We start from the raw sequence: 22,422 nt of genomic DNA, 5'->3' as shown, positions 1-22,422 counted from the left end.
GGAATTTGTAAACTCACTGCTGATGGAGCGCCCCCAATCTTCTGGAGCTCATCCAAGACTCCATCACTGAAAGGACCCTTTTATGAAACATGCATTGGGACAATATATAAGAATAGACATCTGCTAGATTGGTGTTGTTACTGGATTAATTGTCTGGAGAACCCAAGAGTGTAAAGTAACTTGGAAAGTTAATTAAACCAGAATTGAATCATGTTCAGTTTTGGAGCAGTTTTCGAACTAAGATGAGGAGGAATTTCTTCAGCCAGGGAGTGGTGAATCTGTGGAACTCATTTCCACAGAGGGCTGAGGAGGCCAGGTCATTGAATGTATTGAAGTCAGAGATAGATTCGTTGTTGATGAGTAAGGGGATCAAGGGTTACGGGGAGAGAGCGGGAGATTGGGATTGAGAAACTATCAGCCATGATTGAATGGTAGTGCAGACACGATGGGCTGAATGGCCTTATTCTGCTCCAATATGACATGGTGTTATGGTTTTAGAATTTATCTTGTTTAAAACACTGGTACAAGTAAAAGTGACCACGGGGAACAGGATTGCTATAAAAACCTGACTGAAAAGGCTCACTTTTCTTTAGTGCCTGTCTCAACCAGCAGTCATCCCAAACTGCTCCAGAGCCAATCAATTGCTGTGTTATTTTTGGGACTCTCCTGACAAAGCATTGTCACGTTGCGAAGGAAACCTTTCCCCAGTCGGGAGAACTCAATCCTAATCCATAAATAATCCATAATTCAATGTGGTCGTGTCTGAGCTGATCAATGTCTATGACGCATTACTGGATCTAATATTCCTCTAAGTGTGCAGTATACCATATGTTGCATTATACTGTGCTTATGGCTCGTTTAGAACAAATTGCATTAATAGATGCAATATTCCTGTACATAGACAGTATGTTTAGATTAGGGTGGTGCTGGAAAAGCACAGCAGATCAGGCAGCGCTCCTCATATGCTTTTCCAGCACCACCCTAATCTAAACTCTGGTTTCCAGCATCTGCAGTCATTGTTTTTACCTATAGACAGTATGCACCATTCTAACATGTTGCATTACTGGTTGCAGTGTAGCCAAAAGGGCAGTATATACCTCATGGATTACAGGTTGCAATGTTGTTTTAGACAGTTAATTAATAACAAGCTGCATTTCACTCAGGCCAGTAGTATTGAATGTGTTATTGTCCTGTGTTTGTTCTCAATTTATTGGTGATATTCAGGGTAGCCGAAGATGTGCTAATTATTAGTATTCTGAGACAGGCTGCAAACTGTGCTTCCTGTTAATGGGATCAGCATTAAGGAGGTTTAAACACACCAGTCCTGTCTTCCTCATCCCTTATCTAATTATTACTAGTTCATCAGTCCCTGTTTGGAATAATTCCATTCAAAGATTCTTAATTCACCCTTGGACACTCAAAAGGAAGCTGTAAACTCGAAGGAGAGTTCAATTTGAAATATGGCTGCACATTGAAAGGAACTAAACACTTTTTATTTGTGTGGCAGGCATTTGATATTCATTTAGAATTATTAAGGATTGCAGTCCACAAGTTGAAATTGCTGTGTGCATTATTCTGAGTGCACTAGTTATTAGACTAATGACTCTTGGGGGAAAAGCCAGCCTTTCTCTGCCTGGATAATAACATTGCAAATCACAGGCAGTTCTCTCTGCTATAAACTTGGTGTCAGTCGTAGACTTTGCTCAGTAATTTTAAATAAACAACTGATCTTGAAGTTACCATCTTATAGAAGATGGAGGGAGAGTGACTGTTTTCTTAATGCAAGAGAGAATATTATGAATCAACAGCTCTCTCTCTCCAACAGAGAAACACTCTCTCTGGAACCATTCACTTCAGGGATCTTGTGATACAGAGGTAGTGTCCACTTCTCTGAGCCAGGAGACCCATGTTGAAGTGTCACTTGCTCGAGAAGTCCCTGAACAGGTTGATTAGAGGATATCTGAAATTGTTTGCTTAAAAACGGTCTTTTTCTAGCCCCTTTGGAAAAGAGGTAAGGACCTTTCTTTAACGATAAGAAATCATTTGCTCCAAACAGTTTAAATCTCGTATGGTGAGAAAGGGGAAAGAACGTTTGAAAATCAGATGATGTTCCCACAAAACTCTGCTCAGAGTACAACTCTCAAGAAATTGAAAAGCTGAGAAGTTACTGCGAACCTGTCTCGACCTTGGACATAACAGCGATTGGAGAACTGTGTAAGATTGTGGTGTCTGGATAACGAAAGGGGTAGAGTCATAGAGTCATAGAGATGTGCAGCATGGAAGCTGATCCTTCGGTCCAACTCGTCCATGCCGACCAGATATCCCAACCCAATCCAGTCCCACCTACCAGCACTCGGCCCATATCCCTCCAAACCCTTCCTATTCATATACCCATCCAAGTGCCTCGTAAATGTTGCAATTGTACCAGCCTCCACCACATCCTCTGGCAGCTCATTCCATACACGTACCACCCTCTCCGTGAAAAAGTTGTCCCTTAGGTCTCTTTTATATCTTTCCCCTCTCACTTTAAACCTATGCCCTCTAGTTCAGGACTCCTTGACCCCAGGGAAGAGACTTTGTCTATCCATGCCCGTCATGACTTTATAAACCTCTATAAGGTCACCCCTCAGCCTCCGACTTGGAAATCTAGAGAAGATCCAAAAGGGGGGAATTAAGCAAAGTTTTACCCCTAAGAAAAAAATAAACCCAAAGACACTGAGGTCAACATCCTGAAGGATATGATTGGGTTTGAGAGATGAGGTCTTCACAAGCATATTTCCATCTGTCAGGGAGGCCAGTACGTAATGCCTTTCAGATGATCACTTATTGTCCAATCTGGAATTCAGGAGAACATCGCTACCGGAGATCAGCAGCACACAGAAACGCTCTTTGGACCATTGAGAATGCACTGGTCAAAAGCAAACAGTGACCCACACTTATTGCAAGTGAGCGGGTGTGGGGAAGGGGGGTAGTGAATGCCCAGTGTGACCCTGGGAGGGGGGTAGTGAATGCCCAACATACTCCTGTGGGGGAGGGGGTGGTGGATGCCCAATGTGCCCCTGTGGGGGAGAGGCTGAGGTAGATTACTTTGTTCCAAGATGCTGCAAGACCCCATGGAGTAAGATAAAGAGGGTTGCGATGAAGCACGAACTCTAGTAGAGGTTAGTTGGACTAAATGGCCTGTTTCCGTACTGCAGTAGTTCAGGAGATTTTCCAAATCATGAAGGAAGATTTTCTGCTAATGATTCCTCCAGAAACTAAACTTACACATGGGGGTGAGGATTTTCCTTGGAATTACCCTGTCCCCAGGTTCATTTCACTAGTTTCACAGATTCAGGGAAAATGCTGCATGTGAGGAGGCCATTCAGTCCTCTGTACCTGTACCAGTGATACAGCCCAGGAGCGCAGGGAAACCTCCCTCGCCCATCTTCAAACATAAGCATAAACAGATCAAACACACAGGCGGGGCCTTGGGTTCACAGGAAGTATGATCAGCATTAACTCTGCTGGGTCCCCAGTCTGTGTCTCTCTAACCCTGACCCTCCCCTGATCAGCAATAACTCTGCTGGGTCCCCAGTCTGTGTCTCTCTAACCCTGACTTCTCCCCCTGCCCCCCACCCCTCTGTGATAAGAATGTAACAGATTGAGGTGGAAGGTGGCCATTCAGGCCATCGAACCTGTTCCACCATTCAATGCTATCACAGCTGCTCTCCCTTTACCATTTTCCTACTCTGTTTCCAAATCTGATGATTCCCTGGGGGCTAGGAATCCACCTGGAATCCATCCATTTACTGAGAAACAATGGGAAAGATAAACTCAAACAGAGTAAAGCTCCCTCTACACGGTCCCCCATCAAACACTCCCAGGACAAGAACAGCATGGAGTTGGACACAATGTAAAGCTCCCTCTACACGGTCCCCCATCAAACACTCCCAGGACAGGGACAGCATGGAGTTGGATACAATGTAAAGCTCCCTTAAATCTTCTTTCAATGAACTTTCAAACTATGTCTAGTGTCACAAGGGGAAAGCAGGAGAATGGGGAAATGATGAGCTGCTCATTCTGAGATCAGAGGGGTTAAAAACAATGACTGCAGATGCTGGAAACCAGATTCTGGATCAGTGGTGCTGGAAAAGCACAGCAGTTCAGGCAGCTTCCGAGGAGCAGCTGCACTCTGAATGCTGCCTGAACTGCTGTGCTCTTCCAGCACCACTGATCCAGAATCATTCTGAGATCAGTCCAGAGCGGGCTGTGGGTGTGAATAGCCTCCTCCTATACTTTAACAATTCTGTAACTGGAGATTACAGGTGGTGATGCTCCCCTCGTGACGGTGCTGTGGTATTTAATTTAAGCAGCCAATTTGTCATGGTTGTGGAGTGGAAAAAGATAAATTTATGAAATAATTAGATTTTCATAGCAAATCATTCTGATTTGCCGAGGTCCATTATGTATATCTTTATAATTGAATCTCTTGTAACATAATTAACTGTCTGTGTTCCTTTGCGTAAATTGTTTCTCATGCTCTCTCTCTCTCTCTCTCTGTTTTGCCCCAGTCAGAATGGTTTCCTTTTGGTTATGTTCTTGTGTAATGCTCTGATCAGACAACACAAATGGCACAGAATGATAGCAGGAGGCCACTCAGCCCATCATGCTGCCTCTTCAACAAGAGCTCTCCCATGTGTTTTCCCAGGTTCCCCAGGCCACCCTGTGAAGGGTTCTCTCCCTCAGGAAGTGGTTGGGTCCATTTGGTTCGATCTATTCAAGAGGGAACTGGACATGGTCCTTGTGATCGAAGGGATCCAGGGGGTTCAGGAGAAAGCGGGAATGGGATATTGAGATTGCACAATCCGCCATGATTATATTGAATGGTGATGCAGACTTGAAGGGCCGAATGGCCTACTCCTGTATTCTATATCAATCACTATGGTTTAGAGAGATATTGGAGCAGACTGAACCAATCTCCGACAGTTCACTGACTCTCCAACTCAACACATTCCAGTCTCCGCTGTCTAACTTGTAGGGAGTGCCCATCACCGCTCTGCACACACTCCCTCACCAGCACCGGTGTCTGGTTTGGCAGCAGGTCGATTGGGAAAGAAAAGCAGAAAATGCTGGAGAATCTGGCAGCTTCTGCAGAAGGAGAGAGAAGCAGAGTTAACGGCCTGAGTCATGTTTGGGACTGAGATCTCAAGACTGTCTCAGAGACTGACCGGTCACTTTGCCCAGAGCACAGACACCCCCTGTGAGGGTCAGTCTCGATGTGGGACCCCTCCCTCTCCTTCAGAGCTGGCTGCTTCACCACGAAGAGCCTTGTCAATAAACCTACCGACTGGGATATGGTATGTCACACCTCAATGGCAGGTGGGGTATTGCTGGTCTGGAGGGATGGACACTACCACTGCACTGGGGAAGGTGATGTCCTCATGGTATTCAGTCTAGGCCATTAATCCAGAGGTTAAATCCCACCAGAGCAGATGGAATCTGGAGTTAAGTGTCTAACGAAGACCATGAAGTGATTGTTGGAAAAACCCATCTGGTTCACTCATGTCCTTTTGGGATGGAAACTGACATCCTTGCCCAGTCTGGCCTACACGTGACTCCAGACCCACATCCTGGGGAGCACTTAACTGCCCCCTGGAATGTCCCTATTGCAGCTTTCTGCTTCCTGGTGATTTTACTGACAGCTCAGAAATAACAAAGTGAAGTATGGAGAGATATTTCTATTTCCATCTGTTCCTGTCAGGACCTCCAGTTATCTGAGCTTGGGAATCATTCCCTGTTTATCATTGACATTTCCTGGGGTCAGCTGACACTGTCCTCAACAATACTGTTCATTGTGAGGAGAAACTCTCTCTCTCTGTCCCTATCTCTCTCTCTGTCTTTATCTCTCTCTCTCTCTCACACACACTGTCTCTGTCTCTCCCTTCCTTATTCTGTCTTGCCCTCTCTCACTCTCTCTCTGTCTTTCACTTTCTCTCCATCTTTCTCTGTCTATATCTCTCTCTAACTCCATCTCTGACTCTCTCTCTCTGTCTCTGTCTCTCTCTCTCTCTGTCTCTCTTTGTCTTTCTCTCTATCTCTGCCTCTCTCTGTGTGTCTGTCTGTCTCTCTCTCTGTTTTTCTCTCTCTGTCTCTCTCTCTCTATCTTTCTCTCTCTCTGTCCGTCTGTCTGTCTGTCTGTCTCTCTCTCTATCTTTCTCTCTCTTTGTGCTGTCTCTCTTTCTCTCTCTCTCTCTGTCTCTCTTTCTCTCTGTGCTGTCTCTCTCTCTCTCTCTGTCTCTCTTTCTCTCTGTGCTGTCTCTCTCTGTCTCTCTCTCTCTCTCTGTGCTGTCTCTCTCTCTCTGTCTCTCTTTCTCTCTGTGCTGTCTCTCTCTGTCTCTCTCTCTCTCTCTCTCTGTGCTGTCTCTCTCTCTCTCTGTGCTGTCTCTCTCTCTCTCTCTCTGTGCTGTCTCTCTCTCTCTCTGTGCTGTCTCTCTGACACTGACCAGCTCAGATGCAGCTGTGTGGCTGTGACATTGGGCAAAGGGAAAAAGAGTTTACACCGAGAGGGTTTTTGGAAGAAATTAAATACGGTCACTTTCTGTAGGAAGTGTAACACCTGACAGTCCCGAGAGAGGTTTGCAAAGCACCACGAGCATTGAGCTGACCTTTCTCCAAGGTGAAGGGGTTGGTATCACTGTCCCACTGTTGTTAGGGCCCATGGATACCCATCGTTACCCTCCCTCATGATCCCACAGGGGAGCAGGGAAGCTGTGAGGAGATCGGGGAGGGCAGACTTGGGCTGTTTGCTTTTGGGCCCTCTCTCCAAAAGTCCTCGTCTTTCTTGTGCAGATAGTGACCACCCCCCCCCCCCCCCCCCTCCCAATGAGGACCATCAGCCCATCCCCCACCACCCCCCTGACCAGCCTGTTCAGACACCTTGACAGTACAACACATACCCCTCTACTCCCCTATTCACCACACAGACACACACACACACACACACACACACACACACACACACACACACACACACACACAGTCTTCATTTACTTCTCCTGCCGGTGCTGTGTCACGAATTGTGAATTGTGGGGTGGGGGGGGAATGTGGGGGGAAGTGAAATCAAAATGGAATTGGAGGGAGGATAGAGCTCTGTCTCCCTGGCAGAGCCCCCCCCTCTCTAAAGGAGAACATTGATGGATACCATGTACTTGCTTTTCAAGGACACCCAGGGTCAGTCATAACATAGAACATAGAAAGGTACAGCACAGAACAGGCCCTTTGGCCCACGATGTTGTGCTGAGGTTTCACCCTAATGTAAAATATAGTAACAACCTACACACCCCTCAACTCACTGCTATCCATGTGCATGTCCAGCAGTTGCTTAAATGTCCCTAATGACTCTGCTTCCAGCACCACAGCTGGCAACGCATTCCATGCATTCACAACTCTCTGCATAAAGAACCTACCTCTGACATCCCCTCTATACCTTCCTCCTAATATCATTAAACTATGACTCCTCGTACCGGTCAATCCTGCCCTGGGGAAAAGTCTCTGGCTATTGACTCTATCTATTCCTCTCATTACCTTGTACACCTCGATCAGGTCTCCTCTCTTCCTCCTTCTCTCTAGAGAGAAAAGTCTGAGCTTAGTCAACCTTTCTTCATAAGGTAAGCCCTCCAGTCCAGGCAGCATCCTGGTAAACCTTCTTTGCACCCTCTCCAAAGCCTCTGTATCTTTCCTACAGTAGGGTGACCAGAACTGGACACAATATTCCAAGTGTGGTCTCACCAGGGACTTGTAGAGCTGCAGCAAAATCTCGCGGCTCTAAAACTTGATCCCCCTGTTAATGAAAGCCAAAACACCATATGCTTTCTTAACAACCCTATCCACTTGGGTGGCAACTTTGAGGGGTCTATGTACACCCAGATCCCTCTGTTCCTCCACACTGCCAAGAATCCTGTCTTTAATCCTATATTCAGCATCGCATTCGATCTTCCAAAACGCATCTCTTCACATTTATCCAGGTTGAACTCCATCTGCCATTTCTCAGCCCAGCTCTGCATCCTGTCTATGTCACGCTGCAGTCTGCAGTAGCCCTCTATATTATCGACGACACCTCCAACCTTTGTGTCATCTGCAAATTTACTAACCCATCCCTCAACCTCCTCATCCAAGTCATTTATACAAACTACAAAGAGCAGAGACCGAAGAACAGAGCCCTGCGGGACCCCTCTCACCACTGACCTCCAGGCAGAATACTTTCCATCTACAACCACTCTCTGCCTTCTGTCAGCCAGCCAATTCTGAATCCAGATAGCCAAACCTCCCGGTATCGCATACTTCCTGACTTCATGATTGAGCCTACCATGGGGAACCCTATCAAATGCCTTGCTGAAGTGCATAACCACCAAGTCCACTGCTCGACCTTCATCAACTTGACTCATCACCTCCTCAAAGAACTCAGTAAGATTTGTGAGGCATGACCTGCCCCTCACAAAGCCATGCTGACTGCCTTTAATCACACTATGCTTTTCCAAATAGTTATAGATCCTATCCCTCAGGATTCTTTCTAAAACCTTGCTGACCACAGACATAAGACTGACTGGTCTGTAATTGCCTGGGATTTCCCTATTCCTCTTCTTAAAAAGAGGAACAACATTCGCCTCCCTCCAGTCCTCCGGCCTGGACCATGCGAGAGGGGCAGGCAGTGGGCAGAGACGCTCCCCTGCACAGCCCCTGCTCCCTGGACCTGTTTGCAGCCAGCTTGGCTAAGCCCAGGAGCAGACTCACGAGGAGACACCCTTAGCTGCCCTCCCCCCCATCCACTCCGGGTACTCACAGATCAGGGAGAGCCCAGCCCTGTCAGAGAGATCCCACTGAGCACACGCTGCTCTGTCACTGATTACCCGACTACAGTCACATGGCAATCCATGGGATCTTGCTGTGTGTGAATGGGCTGCTGAGTTTCCCACATCTCAGTAAGGACCACACTCAGATAAACACCTCATTGACTGGAACACCTCAGGAAATCCTGACATTCTCTGAGTGGCGCAATGATAATGCAAGCCATTTCTTTAATGGAGTAACTTTGTCAAACAATTTACAAGATTAAGACTGGATTATATAACCAGTGACGTTATCAGGAATTATTAAGCAGCAGTAAAACCACATGCGAGCAGATGGGAGTGAATCATTCTCCTCTCCCCACTGTGTGCAGTCTATGAAGGGAGAAGAGAAAGATTGTATTTATATATCATCAAACTTCTCTTCAAGCAGAGCCCTGGTTTTCTATCAGCCAAGACAGCAAAAAGGCTTGGTTATGTGTCAATTAGCTGTGAATTAGCTTTATTGTTTCATGGATCACATGGGTACAGTGAAAAATTTACAAGTTGCCATTTATGGCGCCATCTTTGGTACAAGGTCCCTCAGTACAGCTTCTTCATAGTGTCATAGAGATGTACAGCACGGAAACAGACCCTTTGGTCCAACCCGTCCATGCTGACCAGATATCCCAACCTAATCTAGTCCCACCTGCCAGCACCCGGCCCATATCCCTCCAAACCCTTCCTATTCATATATCCATCCAAATGCCTCTTAAATGTTGCAATTGTACCAGCCTCCACCACATCCTCTGGCAGCTCATTCCATACACGTACCACCCTCTGTGTGAAAAAGTTGCCCCTTAGGTCTCTTTTATATCTTTCCCCTCCCACCTTAAACCTATGCCCTCTAGTTCTGGACTCCCCGACCCCAGGGAAAAGACTTTGCCTATTTATCCTATCCATGCCCCTCATGATTTTATAAACCTCTATAAGGTCATTCCTCAGCCTCTGACGCTCCAGGGAAAACGGCCCCAAGCCTGTTCAGCCTCTCCCTGTAGCTCAGATCCTCCAACCCTGGCAACATCCTTGTAAATCTTTTCTGAACCCTTTCAAGTTTCACAACATGTAATAAATAAAAAGTCTAGCATAAGAATAAAAAGGAAAAATCAAATGAAAATAAAAACACATATTTTACAGTCCTTCCACCCCAGCCTGTAACGAGACCACAAAGGCACCATGTCTCCTCATGATGGACTTTTGGCTCATCTGGGAGACAATTCCAAGGGTAACACACTCCCTCAGTCCCACGCTGGGGGAAATCTACTGTGACCAGGGGCCCTACTGCCTGTATCAATTCTTCAATTGTAGAACTATACAGTGCAGAAAAGGCTCTTCAGCCCATTGAGACTATCCTGCCAAGAATACACTACAGGTCACTGTGCTGTTCCCCTGCGACCTCACGTTATAGAAAGTCACGCTGTAGAGCATCACTCATAGAAGATCGCTTCACTCATTCGGTAGAAAGTTTGCGTTATCCAAACAACGTCCACAATTTGTCAATCATGCTATAGCCAATTTGCATTGACGAAACGCGCGTTATCCCAGAATGCCCTGAACTCCTAAACTAGTCCCACTTTCCCGCCCTGGGCCCACAGGTATGTGATATTTCAGGTGGTCATCCAAGTGTTTTTTTAAAGGGTGTGTGGTTTCCTGCATCAATTACCCTCTCAGGTAACGCATTCCACCCTCTGGGGAAGAAAGCTTTTTCTAAAATCCCCTCCTGTCTTTCACTTTAAAATGATGCCCCTTACCATTGACCGTCTAACTGAGGGGAACAGCTGCTTCCTATCCCCGTGTCCTTGCCCTCCATGATCGAACACATGGCCTATTGGGTCATCCTCAGTCCTCTCTGCTCCTAAGGCAACAGCCTGAGTTTATCCAGCCTCTCCTCATCGCTGAGCTACTCCACCCCAGCAAATCTCCTCTGCAACCCCCCTCGCCATTTGTTTGTAATGGCAATGTCTGACTCAGAGGGGGGAGAATTTACCACCAGCCGCCGTCAGTGAGGAAGGGGAGGCAGAGTGAGCAGTATCCGACAGGACTGAATCATCTTCTGCGGGGTAATGATTCTGGGAAGGACATAAATCAACAACTCTCACATTTCACTGGGTCTCATTACCTCAGTAACTGCTGCACTTTCCAGAATCACTCATTTCCATTTGATCTTCCAGTCTCCCTCAGTCTGGAGCCAGAGCAGAACCCTGTGGTCTCGCAGAAATCAATGGTGAAGCTTTAATCTGTTACTTAAGATGCTTATATTCAAGGTCCAGCAGACCATATCACCAGTGCTTGGCCACTCTCTGCTCTGGGTCAGGGGGATGGTTTCAACTGATGCTTTTACCTCAGCTACAGTCTCAGGGTAAACAACCCCTTCTCATTGCCCCCTGGCAACCCCAGAGTCAGAAACCCGCATCTGACCCTTTCAATATAAACGGGGCGCAGAGGGAGACAGGTCTGGAACAGGGATGAACATTCTAGAACTGCCTGGTCCCCTGTCATTCCCCACATGGATTCACAGAGAGAGATTGAGGGAAATTGGTTCATCAAGGGATGGTGAGATGGACAAGATGAGGTTCGAATTAACTGGGACAAAGGTCTCTTGATTTGTTTGGCCAATTTGTATGTCTCTTCCAACGAGGCAATACTCACCCTGACTTCCCTCCTGAACCATGGTGTGACCATGTTTTCTGGTTTATTTTCACATCAGACTGGGATGAATAACCTTTGCAGTTTGTCAATTCATTCTTGAAATGTTTGCCATTGCCTATCTTCTATCATCCTTTTAAATAACGATCCCCAGTCCCTCATAGTTACCCTGTGCCACACACCATTGTCATTTCCCTTATTTCAATTCAGGACACTTAGTCTCAGAAACAACTTCTGTCACTCTCCATTTTAGTGAAGAATTCTATCCTTTTATAGTCACTCTCCCCTCAGAGACCATGCATAGTAAGGTAAGAACAGGCTATTCGGCCCTTCCAGCCTGTCCTACGCAAAACAACATGGCTGTCAATTGTTCTTTTCTTGTTGCACAATGCCCAGCCAAGGATAAGATCAGAGCGGTGCTGGAAAAGCACAGCAGATCGGCAGCATCCGAGGAGCAGGAAAGTTGACCTTGCTGACAAAAACCCTTCATTAGGAATCGTTTGCCCGAAATGTCGATTTTTCCTGCACCTCGAATACTGCCTGACCTGCTGTGCTTTTCCAGCACCACTCTAATCTTGGCTCTAATCTCCAGTACCCACCTCTGCCCAGTCAAGGATTACCTTTTCAGAAAACAAAACCAGGAACTATGGATGCTGTAGATCTGAAGCAAAAAGAAAATAAATTGCTGGAAAAACTCAGCAGGTCTGGCAGCATCTGTGGAGGGAAAACAGAGATAACATTTCCAGCCCAGAGACCCTTCATCACAATGTAATGAAGAAGGGTCCCTGGACTCAGATGGTTAGCTCTGTTTCTCTCTCACAGACACTGCCAAGCCTGACAAGCTTCTCCATAATTTCAGCCTTTTCCCCAGTTGGTTCCTCAATGTATTTTGTTTAGATTAAATTAGATTCCCTACAGTGTGGAAACAGCTCAACAAGTCCACACTGACCCTCCGAAGAGTAACCCACCCAGACCCATTTCCCTCTGACTAATGCAACTAACACTACGGGCAATTTAGCATGACCAATTCACCCTGACCTGCACATCTTTGGACCATGGTAGGAAACCGGAGCACCTGGAGGAAACCCACACAGACACTGGGAGAATGTGCAAACTCTACACAGTTGCCTGAGGCTGGAATCAAACCCAGGTCCTTGGAGCTGCGAGGCAGCTGTGATAACCATTGAGTCACTGTGTATTGAACCATAAAGCTATCCTGCATATACTGCAAGAATGTACTCTCCCCTCCCCTCTGGAATACAGCTCCTTTGTCCATGTTTGAACCAAGGCTGTAATGAGGTCAGGAGCTGAGTGATCCTGGGGGAACCCAAAGTGGGCGTCACTGAGCAGGTTATTGCTGACCACTGCTTGATAGCGCTGTTGGTAACACCTCCCATCACTTTACTGTAGAGTAGACTGGTAGGCCAGGAATTGGATTTATCTTTCTTTTTATGTACAGGACATACCTGGGTGGTTTTCCACATTGTCAAGTAGATGCCAACGTTGAGGCTGTATTGGATCAGCTTGGCTAGGGCAGTGGCAAGTTCTGGAGCACAAGGCTTCAGTACTATTGCCTGAATGTTGTCAGGGCCCACAGCCTTTGTGATGTGCAGTTGATAAAACATGAAGATTTTGACAGGGTGAATATGGTGAGACTGTTTCTGGGGTGGGGATCAGTGACCAGAGGGATTACAGAGCATTAGCAGAAGAATGAAAGGTAACAAATGGAGATTTTCTGATTGTCTGGCTCAATGGGCAGAAGCAGTGTCAGTAATAACCTCCGAAAGGGAGTTGGATAAATACTGAGAGGGAAGATTCACAGAGCTCTGGAGAATGAGATGGCACGTGGGACTGATCAGGATCACTCTTTCAAAGAGTAAGCATAGTTACAATGGGGAGAATGGCCTCCTTCTGTGCAGTATCATTCCATTAAGGAAATGGGGAGGGGGATTGGAGGCCTGTGACCAGCGGTGTTCCACAGGGATGAGTTCTGGGTCCAGTTTTGTTTGTCATTTATATAAATGATTTGGATGAGAATACAGAAGGTAAGCGTTAGTAAGTTTGTAGATAACAACAAGATTGATGACATCATAGACAGTGAAGAAGGATATCTAAGATTATAAAGAGATCTTGATCAAATGGTGCAAAAAACGCTAGCTGGAGATCCATTTGGATAACAATAAGATATTGTATTTTGGTCAAACAAACAGGGGCAAACTTTATACAATTGTTGGCCGGGCATTGGGTAGTGTTGTAGAACACAGACACCTTGGGTTCACATACATAATGTTTTGAAGTTTGTATCACAGGTAGACAGGCTGGTTACAAAGACATTCTGCACGCTTGCCTTCATTGCTCAGATGTTTGAGTGTAGGAGTTGGGACGACACGTTGAGGTTGTACAGGACATTGGTGAGGCCTCTTCTGGAGTACTGTGTCCAGGTCTGGTTGGTCAATTATAACAAGGGTCTTATTATGCTGGAGACGGCTCAGAAGAGATTTATCAGCACGTGCTGTGCCGGAAGGTTTGAGTTATAATGAAAGGCTGAATAGGCTGGAAGCCTTTTCACTGTAGGGTAGGAAGTTGACAGAAGTTTATAAAATAATGAGGGGTATAGATAGAGTTAATGGTCAGTGTCTTTTCCTGAGGATGGGGGATTTCAAGACAAGGGAGGCACATTGTTAAGGTGAGAGGAGAGAGATTTAAAAAGACAATAGGGGCAAATCTTTTACACAGAGAGTGGTTTGCGTGTGGAATGAACTTGCTGAGGATGTGATGGTTGTGGGTATAATTATAACATTTTAAAAACATTTGGATAAGGACATGAATGTGAAAGGTTTGGAGGGATATGGGCTAGGAGCAGGTCAGTGGAACTCGTTTAGTTTGGGATTATGTTCAGCATGGACTGGTTGGACCGAAGGGTCTGTTTCCGTGCTGTCTGACTCTATGACAGTATCTGATTATGGGAATACAGGATTCAGTAAATGCAGATCTTGAGTCAATGAACTAGGCTGTTTGTTTATGTGGATGCTGTGAGGGAGGGGGGATTTTCTCTGGTCCTAATGGGGAAAGTGAGCGTCTCATCGTGGAGCTGATCGACTGGATGTCAGTCAACGGGGTATCCATGAGTGTAGATAGTGGTCTGGGGGTACAGGAGAGCAATGGCCCTATCTTTGGGCCTGAAATTCGATGTTCTACTCCCACCTGCCCTTGAGATGTGCCATTAAAATGCCCGAGAAACTGGATTTGAAAAGACTTTTCCCAGCAGTAGAAGTTGGTGTGACTTGTGGCTAGCTATAAGGATAAAGTACATTGCCATTTATAAAAGCACTCACCTGGGATAAAGCTTCCTTGAACCACTTCTTTATAAGCCCACCATCCTTCGCTGACTGTGTGAGAGTTGTGTTGAGCTGAAAGATTAAACAAAGTCAAACCAGATTAGTCAAAAGAAGTTAATCATCACAGATCCACAAACCAAAATAAAGAGAGTAAGTGCTGGAGACTCCCAGCAGGCGACTGGTGAGAGACACACAGAGAGGAACATTTAACAACTCCAAACATTAACTCGTATTCTCTCTCCTCAGATCCTGCCAGATGTACTGAGCATTTTAAACACGTGAATACCACAGGCAGGACTGTGTAAAGTTCAGAGGTACAGCAGGTAGCATTTCAAATTCTTTGTGGTTCAGTTTAATCCCATGGATAAAACTCCGAAATGGTCACTTCTCATGCATTGGGAGTTGCCCTACATTATTTTTTTTTAATTTCAAAAGTATACTTTACTCATAAAATTATTTTGATATCTATACACTTGGTCATGTCATTCTTTTGCACACATTACACTCCTCTACACACACACAGATCGGAATTAAGGATTCACATATACAAGTCTGTAAAGCTGATCCCGATGCTGAAACAGTCCCTGCTCAGAGTCTGTTGCATCTCAGTCTTTGTTTCTCTCAGGGTGACTACTATCTGTCTCACTGTGGGTTCAGGAAATTCTCTATTTACATTCTGATTGGTCAGTCTCAATGAGGTTGTGTGTTGAAAATCAAGCCCTGCTATTCTCAGAGTCTTTACAAAATTCAACATTTTGAAAGGTACATAGAATTTCCCAATTCTCCAAAGACCCAGGTCATAGAGAACACAGACTTGGGATCTGAATAGGAATGGTTATTTATAACAAATCTCCAGTCAAACAATTATGAACCATCAGATGATAACTGTACTGGCTAAAACAGTAAGCAATGTATAACCACTAATGCCCACCCTCCCCCTACACACACACACACACACACCAGGGATGGAGGGAGAGACTGGGCCTTTCAGTGGGTCCTGAGCTGAGATGAGTTTTGTGCTGTTTCAGATGCTGTTGCTCGATCTGCCTTCTCAAGTACTTTCACTTTTTCAGAGCAGGCACCGGTTGGCCAGGTGACACTTACAAAATCTCTGATAAAGTTAAAAAATCACAGACCACCAGATTCTAGTCCAACAGCTTTATTAGGAAAAACCAGCTTTCAAAGCCCTACTCCATCATCAGGGAGCTTTGGTGCAGGATCATAAGACACAGCATTTATCGCAAGAGATCTCAGTGTCATGCAACTGAAGCAATATATTGAACAAACCTAGATTGTCTTTTACCCTTTAGAATGATGTGGAGGTGTGGTGTTGGACTGGGGTGGACAAAGTTAAAAATCACACAACACCAGGCGATAAACCTGTTGGGCTATAACCCGGTGTTGTGTGATTTTTTAAAAATCTTTTAGAATGGTTTGCAGATTTCAATTCATTAATGTGTAAATCAAAGAACTTCTTTTAAGTCACCTCGAGATAATTTGAGGTTGTATAAAAAAAAGCGACATCTCAGCTCAGACAATGCATTAAAGGTGTGAGCTGAGTGTTTGTATGTATTAGTGTGTTTTGAGAAGATTTTGGATATAAGTTTGCTCGCTGAGCTGGAAGGTTCATTTCCAGACGTTTCGTCATCCTACGAGGTAACATCTTCAGTAGGCCTCCAGGCGAATCACTGCTGATAATTCCTGCTTTCTATTTAGGTGTTTGGGTTTCTTTGGGTTGGTGATGTCATTTACTGTGGTGACATCATTTCCTGTGGTGATGTCCTTGATGTTAGGGGGAGTGGCTTAAGTTTCTGGACGTGTTTTGTCTGCTTGTTTGGGGTTGTTGCTGAGAAATCGGTGGACTGTGTTCGTTGAGTACCCATTCTTTTTGAATACACAGTATAGGTGATTTTCCTCTGCTCTGCGTAGTTTCTCTGTGCTACTGTGTATGTTGGCTCATTGAAATAATGTTCTCATGCAGCTTCATGTTGGGATGATTGCTTCTATAGTTCAATATCTGGTCTGTATATTCAATGAGCCAACCCCAAACAAGCAGACAAATGCGTCCAGAAACCCTAGCCACTCGCCCCTACATCAAAGACATCTCGGAAATCTCTGCCAAACTACTCAGACCCCTTGGCGTCATGGTAGCCCACAAACCCCCCAACACACTAAAACGGCAGCTCACGAACTTGAAAGATCCTATACAGGCAGCAAGTAAAAATAATGTCATTTGCAATGACTGTAACAAACACTACATTGGACAAACAGGCAGAAATCTAGCCACCAGGATACATGAACACCAACTTGCCACAAAAGGACATGACCCTCTCTCACTAGTATCCTCACATACAGATGAGGAAGGACACCACTTCGACTGGGACAACACATCCATCCTAGGACAAGCCAAACAGAGACATGCACAAGAATTCCTAGAAATATGGAATTCCAACCGGAACTCTATCAACAAACACATCGAGTTAGACCCCATCTACTAAAAAAAGGAAATGACATCATCACAGGAAATGATGTCACCACAGTAAATAATACCACCAACCCAAAGAAACCCAAACACATAAATAGAAAGCAGGAATTATCAGCAGTGCTTCGCCTGAGGCCCACTGAAGATGTTACCTAGTAGGGTGACGAAACGTTTGGAAATGAACCTTCCAGCTCAGCGAGCAAACTTATATCCAAAAGTCTGTATGTATCCTAATCTTGAGTCAGACTAGTTCTATTTCTGAAGAAGGAATTTTAAAAATGTCACATGGATTGCCTGCCTGTGTGCTTTTGCAATAAATTCTGTGTCCTTTGATCTTGCTCCACCTGATGGCTGTTCAGTGCCTGGATGGGAAATGAGGTGTTTTTTCTCCAGTATATGTGGAGCTTCATTGGAGCACTGCAACACCTGAGGACGGAAATGTCAGCATGGGAGCAGGTGGCTTTATCGAAATAGCGAGCAGCCGAGAGCGCAGGCCTCATTGTACAAATGTCTCATAAAGTGGTCTCCCAGTCTGTGTTTGCTCTCAGACTTGGAAAGGGGCAACATTGTGAGGATCGAATACAGGAGATTCGATCAAGGAAGGACAAGGAAAACATGAGAAAAATAATAACCAATTACATATCAGCTGTGTGGGGGCTGTGTGGGGGCTGTGTGGGGGCTGTGTGGGGGCTGTGTAAGAGATGACTAGGGATGAATGGATGTACACTTAATGTTTTGTCATACAAACCATGAGGTGTCATATATCTGGGGATGCAATGGAGTTTTGAAATGGGATTTAATCTCTTTCAAAGGTGGAGGCTGTAACAGACTGTAACTTTTGGACCGTGTTCTGAAAATGAGAAAAATGGATCGTGTTTTTCAGAGGCAAGAATACAGAAGGATTTGTTTGCAGCTTCCTTTTTTGACACCCAAATCTGAAGGTCATGGGTCACGGCTGACACCCCCTCCACCTCCCACCCAGGGTCAGTGCAGAGGGAATGCAACACTGCTGCCTCAGGAGCTCAGGACAGCATCTTGGGCTGGTCTTAGCACAGCACAACATGTGAGAGCTTCCTGTGTATAAAGTTGGCACCTTGTTTACTGTGTTACCATAGTAACAACAATTCAAAAAGATCCCATTGGCTGAAAAAGCTTTCGGATACCCTGAGGCTGTGAAGACCATTATATAAACATCAAACACACGATGGAGCGGCCCAATGGCTCAGTGGTTAGCACTGCTGCCTTCACAGCATCAGGGTCCCAGGTTCAATCCCAGTCTCGGGTAACTGTCTGTGTGGAGTTTGCACATTCTCCCCGAGTCTGCGTGGGTTTCCTCCGGGTGCTCCGGTTTCCTCCCATAGTCCAAAGATGTGCAGGTCAGGTGAATTGGCCATGTTAAATTACCCATAGTGGTCGGTGCATTAGTCAGAGGAAAATGGGTCTGGGTGGGTTACTCTTCGGAGGGTTGGTGTGGACTGGTTGGGCCATACGGCCTGTTTCCACATTGTAGGGAATCTAATAAAACTGACTTCACTATCCAGCAGTATATCTCAATGTGAGTCACTTGGTGACATTGTCTAGTTTGTAATCCCTGGTCTTTCTCAGCCTCCCACTCCATGTCCCTTTGTACTCAGGACCATCACAGCTTCCCCTTGCTCTTTCCATCTGCTCAACATTCCTTGTCCATCCCAATCATCTTCCTTGGATCCTGTGTGCAAGTGTCATTCCTGTCACATCATGTCTGAGTAAGATTGTAAAACACAAGTTTAAAGGTTAAATATGGAACGTTGAAATTCTCTCCCAGCTCTGAGTATGCAAAAACCTCATCCTGAATTATTGATGTTGGCAGAGGACCAGGGACAGGTTTTAAACAACTGTACATTCACGTTTCCATTGACGTTGATGAGATTCTAGTCTGACATGTAATATCGAGGATCGAGGCAGCACTTGTTCATAAACACCCATTGCTGTTCACTCACAATGTGCCCTCACAACCTCCTGTGCCTGGGGAGGTAGTTCCTATAACCTTAGAATGAGACCTGGGCCCTGTCATACTGAGGAATTCAATTGCCTCTTATCTCAGCTCCTGGTATGTACAGATATTACAGTCATAGGCACTGGTGTGTCTGGGCTATGCCAGTGTCCTGCAGCACAGTCCCTCAGCATGTCATTATGCAGGAGAACTCAGTAAGGTGATGAGTGAGATCTTTATACCATCACTTCATATGCCATCTTACAGCAATGAGTCTTCCCTTAAAATATATCACATCCTCACAGTGAGGCAAAAGACAACACAGAGAAATCCCTGCAGCTGTTTACAACAAGCCAATCATTAACCGAATCCATCCAACCCACACTTGTAAAACTCACAATATACTGTCTGAATTCGGCAGTTGGTCACCATTTGCTGGTTAATGTATGAAAAATTGCAACGTTAACCAATTTTGGATTGTCAGTTAGGGCTTGCAGTGTGACACAGCTGTGTCTACTCACATCGACCCATGCTGTACGCAGACAGACCAAACACGTACGCACACTGCATCTGTTTCAGCTCAACAAAACAGGTGCGAGCCATTCACTGCCTCATTTCTCAGGGAAATGCTATGACCAATCAGAATCAGCCTGATTCATTTAAAATTGAAACAAAGCCTGACAGTTAACTGTCAATCATCATTAACAGACGCATTCTCCACAGTCCACCTGCCAAACAATCAGCACACCCCTCTCATGTAGTGTAAATGTTGGGTTTCCCATTGAATTGGTATTCTTGATTAGATTTCAGTCTGTAACTCACTCTCATGTATCTCGTATTCTATTATAAACCACCCAGAACCCTTTGATTTGATTCCAGTCTGTAACTCACTCCCGGGCATCTGTTATTCTATATATAAACCCCACTGAATCCCTCGATTAGATTCCAGTCTGTAACTCCCTCCTGGGTATCTGTTATTCTGTATATAAACCACCCCAACCCCACGATTAGATTCCAGTCTGTAACTCCCTCCTGGGTATCTGTTATTCTGTATATAAACCACCCCAACCCCACGATTAGATTCCAGTCTGTAACTCCCTCCTGGGTATCTGTTATTCTGTATATAAACCACCCCAACCCCTCGATTAAATTCCAGTCTGTAACTCTCTCCTGAGTATCTGTTATTCTGTATATAAACCATCCCAAACCCCACGATTTGATTCCAGTCTGTAACTCACTCCTGGGCATCTGTTATTCGGTATATAAACCACCCCGAGCCCCTCGATTAGATTCCAGTCCATTACTAGCTCTCATGTTTAGTTGAACTCTGCATTAGATTGTAAGCTAGTGTTCTCTGGAAGATTCCGTGTAATGCAGGCTTGAATCATTGCTATTGGTGATCTGTGTATAGCCAGGATCCCATTAGATATGATTCAGGGAATCATCAAGTTGTTCACTGAACAAAGCCTTGTCCACTCGACACATTCACCGTACAGTTGTCATGTTATATTGTTAGTTCCAGAAAACCTTATTAACGTAACAATTTGCTGGCCGCACTGATGGGATAACAACCCTGACAGATTGCTCTCCAACGAACTGCTGTAGCGTAGGACACACTGTCATTACTTAGCTGCCTTGGAGTGGCTCATTTTATAAAATCCTCTCTGTTTCTGTACAGAGAGCTGAATAATCAGTTACATCCACAAAGCGAACAAACTGTTTCCTCTTTATGAGAGAATGTGTTCTTATATTCTTCCTCTTTCAGCTTTTTCTTTGCAGCATCTTTGTAACATTCTTTGTGCAGTAGTCATGGGAAATGTAGAGTAATAGGGTAGAGGGATGGGTCTGGGTGGGATATTCTTCAGAGGGTCGGCGTGGACTTGTTGGGCCGAATGGCCTGTTTCCACACTGTAGGGATTCTATGATTCTATCCATGCACCCACCTGAGTGCCATGAACAAGGGGTTTGGTAGAAGGAGGGAGAGTTTGCATTCAGAAAGTACCTGGCACATCCCCAACCATGTTGGACTAGGGAAGACATTCTGCAGTTGTGTTGTCATTCTGGCCACATCAGAAACACAGCAGCCAATCAGGTGGCAGAAAGCTCTGCATCTCTGCCGCTCATACAGGAGTAAGATTACTCCCCAGGGGATCTGGATTGTTTCTGGTGAATGTTGAGAGAAAACTGTTGGCCGGGAGTCTCCTGAACATCCTCGAAATCATCTCGTTGGTCTGGGTTCACCCTCCTGCAGAGACTCAGTGTAATAGTTCACCTTGGACAACAGCAGCTGCAGCAGGGCAGCACTCCCTCAGCACTGCACTGCCCCAGGGGGATGGAGTGGGATAACCCCACTCCCAGACATGGAGCTAAAGGGGTCGAGTTCACTGAGCGGCCGCTCGAAGCAAATAAGCAGCAATTCTGGACCAATACGGTGTTCCATACCCAGGGAATGCTGAGACCAACTCAACCTCTACACCTGTCACACTGCTACATGGGATCTTTCTGTACCTGTACCTGCCTGGCAGAACAGTTACACACTGACTAGGCTGGGGCACTCTGCCCGACACAGTTTCAGTCAGCGCGGGACAGTGCCAGACGCAAACCAAAGGAGTGACTCATTTAATTTTGGGAGATTATAACTTATCAGTTTTAATCAGCAGGTTGGAGCTTTACTGAGTACAGGCCGTGTTTTTACATAATTAAATCCTGTGACAGTGAGGGGCCTGGGAATGTTTGGGTGATGAAGAGGTTTGCCGTTATCCTCATGCTCAAAGTACAAATTATCCTGAGAATTCCCAGCTGCATTATTCATGTGACAAGCTAAAACAGACCCAGGACGTAGATTTAGAGCTGAAAATGTGTTGCTGGAAAAGCGCAGCAGGTCAGGCAGCATCCAAGGAGCAGGAGAATCGACGTTTCAGGCATGAGCCCTTCATCAGGATGTAGGCACGTAGATTTAACCATCTCACTGACCCACGGCATTGCCAAATCTTAGCCACTGCTAGAACCCTCACTGGCTTCTCATCAGTTTTATTTCCTTTCATCAATTTTAGTTTGGACGGTGAGCAGCATCTTACGTTGAGAAGAATAAAAGAAGCTGGATTTGTTTGTAAGGCCAGG

General features: G+C 45.5%; 1 protein-coding gene across 1 annotated transcript in view; it reads right to left on the bottom strand.

The window, feature by feature from the left end:
- Positions 1 to 22,422, bottom strand: part of ca10a (carbonic anhydrase Xa) — a 465,917-nt gene that overhangs the window by 385,571 nt on the left and 57,924 nt on the right. The window contains exon 3 of the mRNA XM_060844783.1: positions 14,846 to 14,926. Coding sequence (XP_060700766.1) covers positions 14,846 to 14,926 — 81 coding nt within the window. The remainder of the gene's footprint in view (positions 1 to 14,845; positions 14,927 to 22,422) is intronic.

This window comes from Hemiscyllium ocellatum, chromosome 25 (genome assembly GCF_020745735.1).
Source record: "Hemiscyllium ocellatum isolate sHemOce1 chromosome 25, sHemOce1.pat.X.cur, whole genome shotgun sequence".
NCBI classification, from domain to species: domain Eukaryota; kingdom Metazoa; phylum Chordata; class Chondrichthyes; order Orectolobiformes; family Hemiscylliidae; genus Hemiscyllium; species Hemiscyllium ocellatum.
Note: the sequence above shows the minus strand (reverse complement) of the source record. Positions and strands in the feature narration are given on the sequence as shown.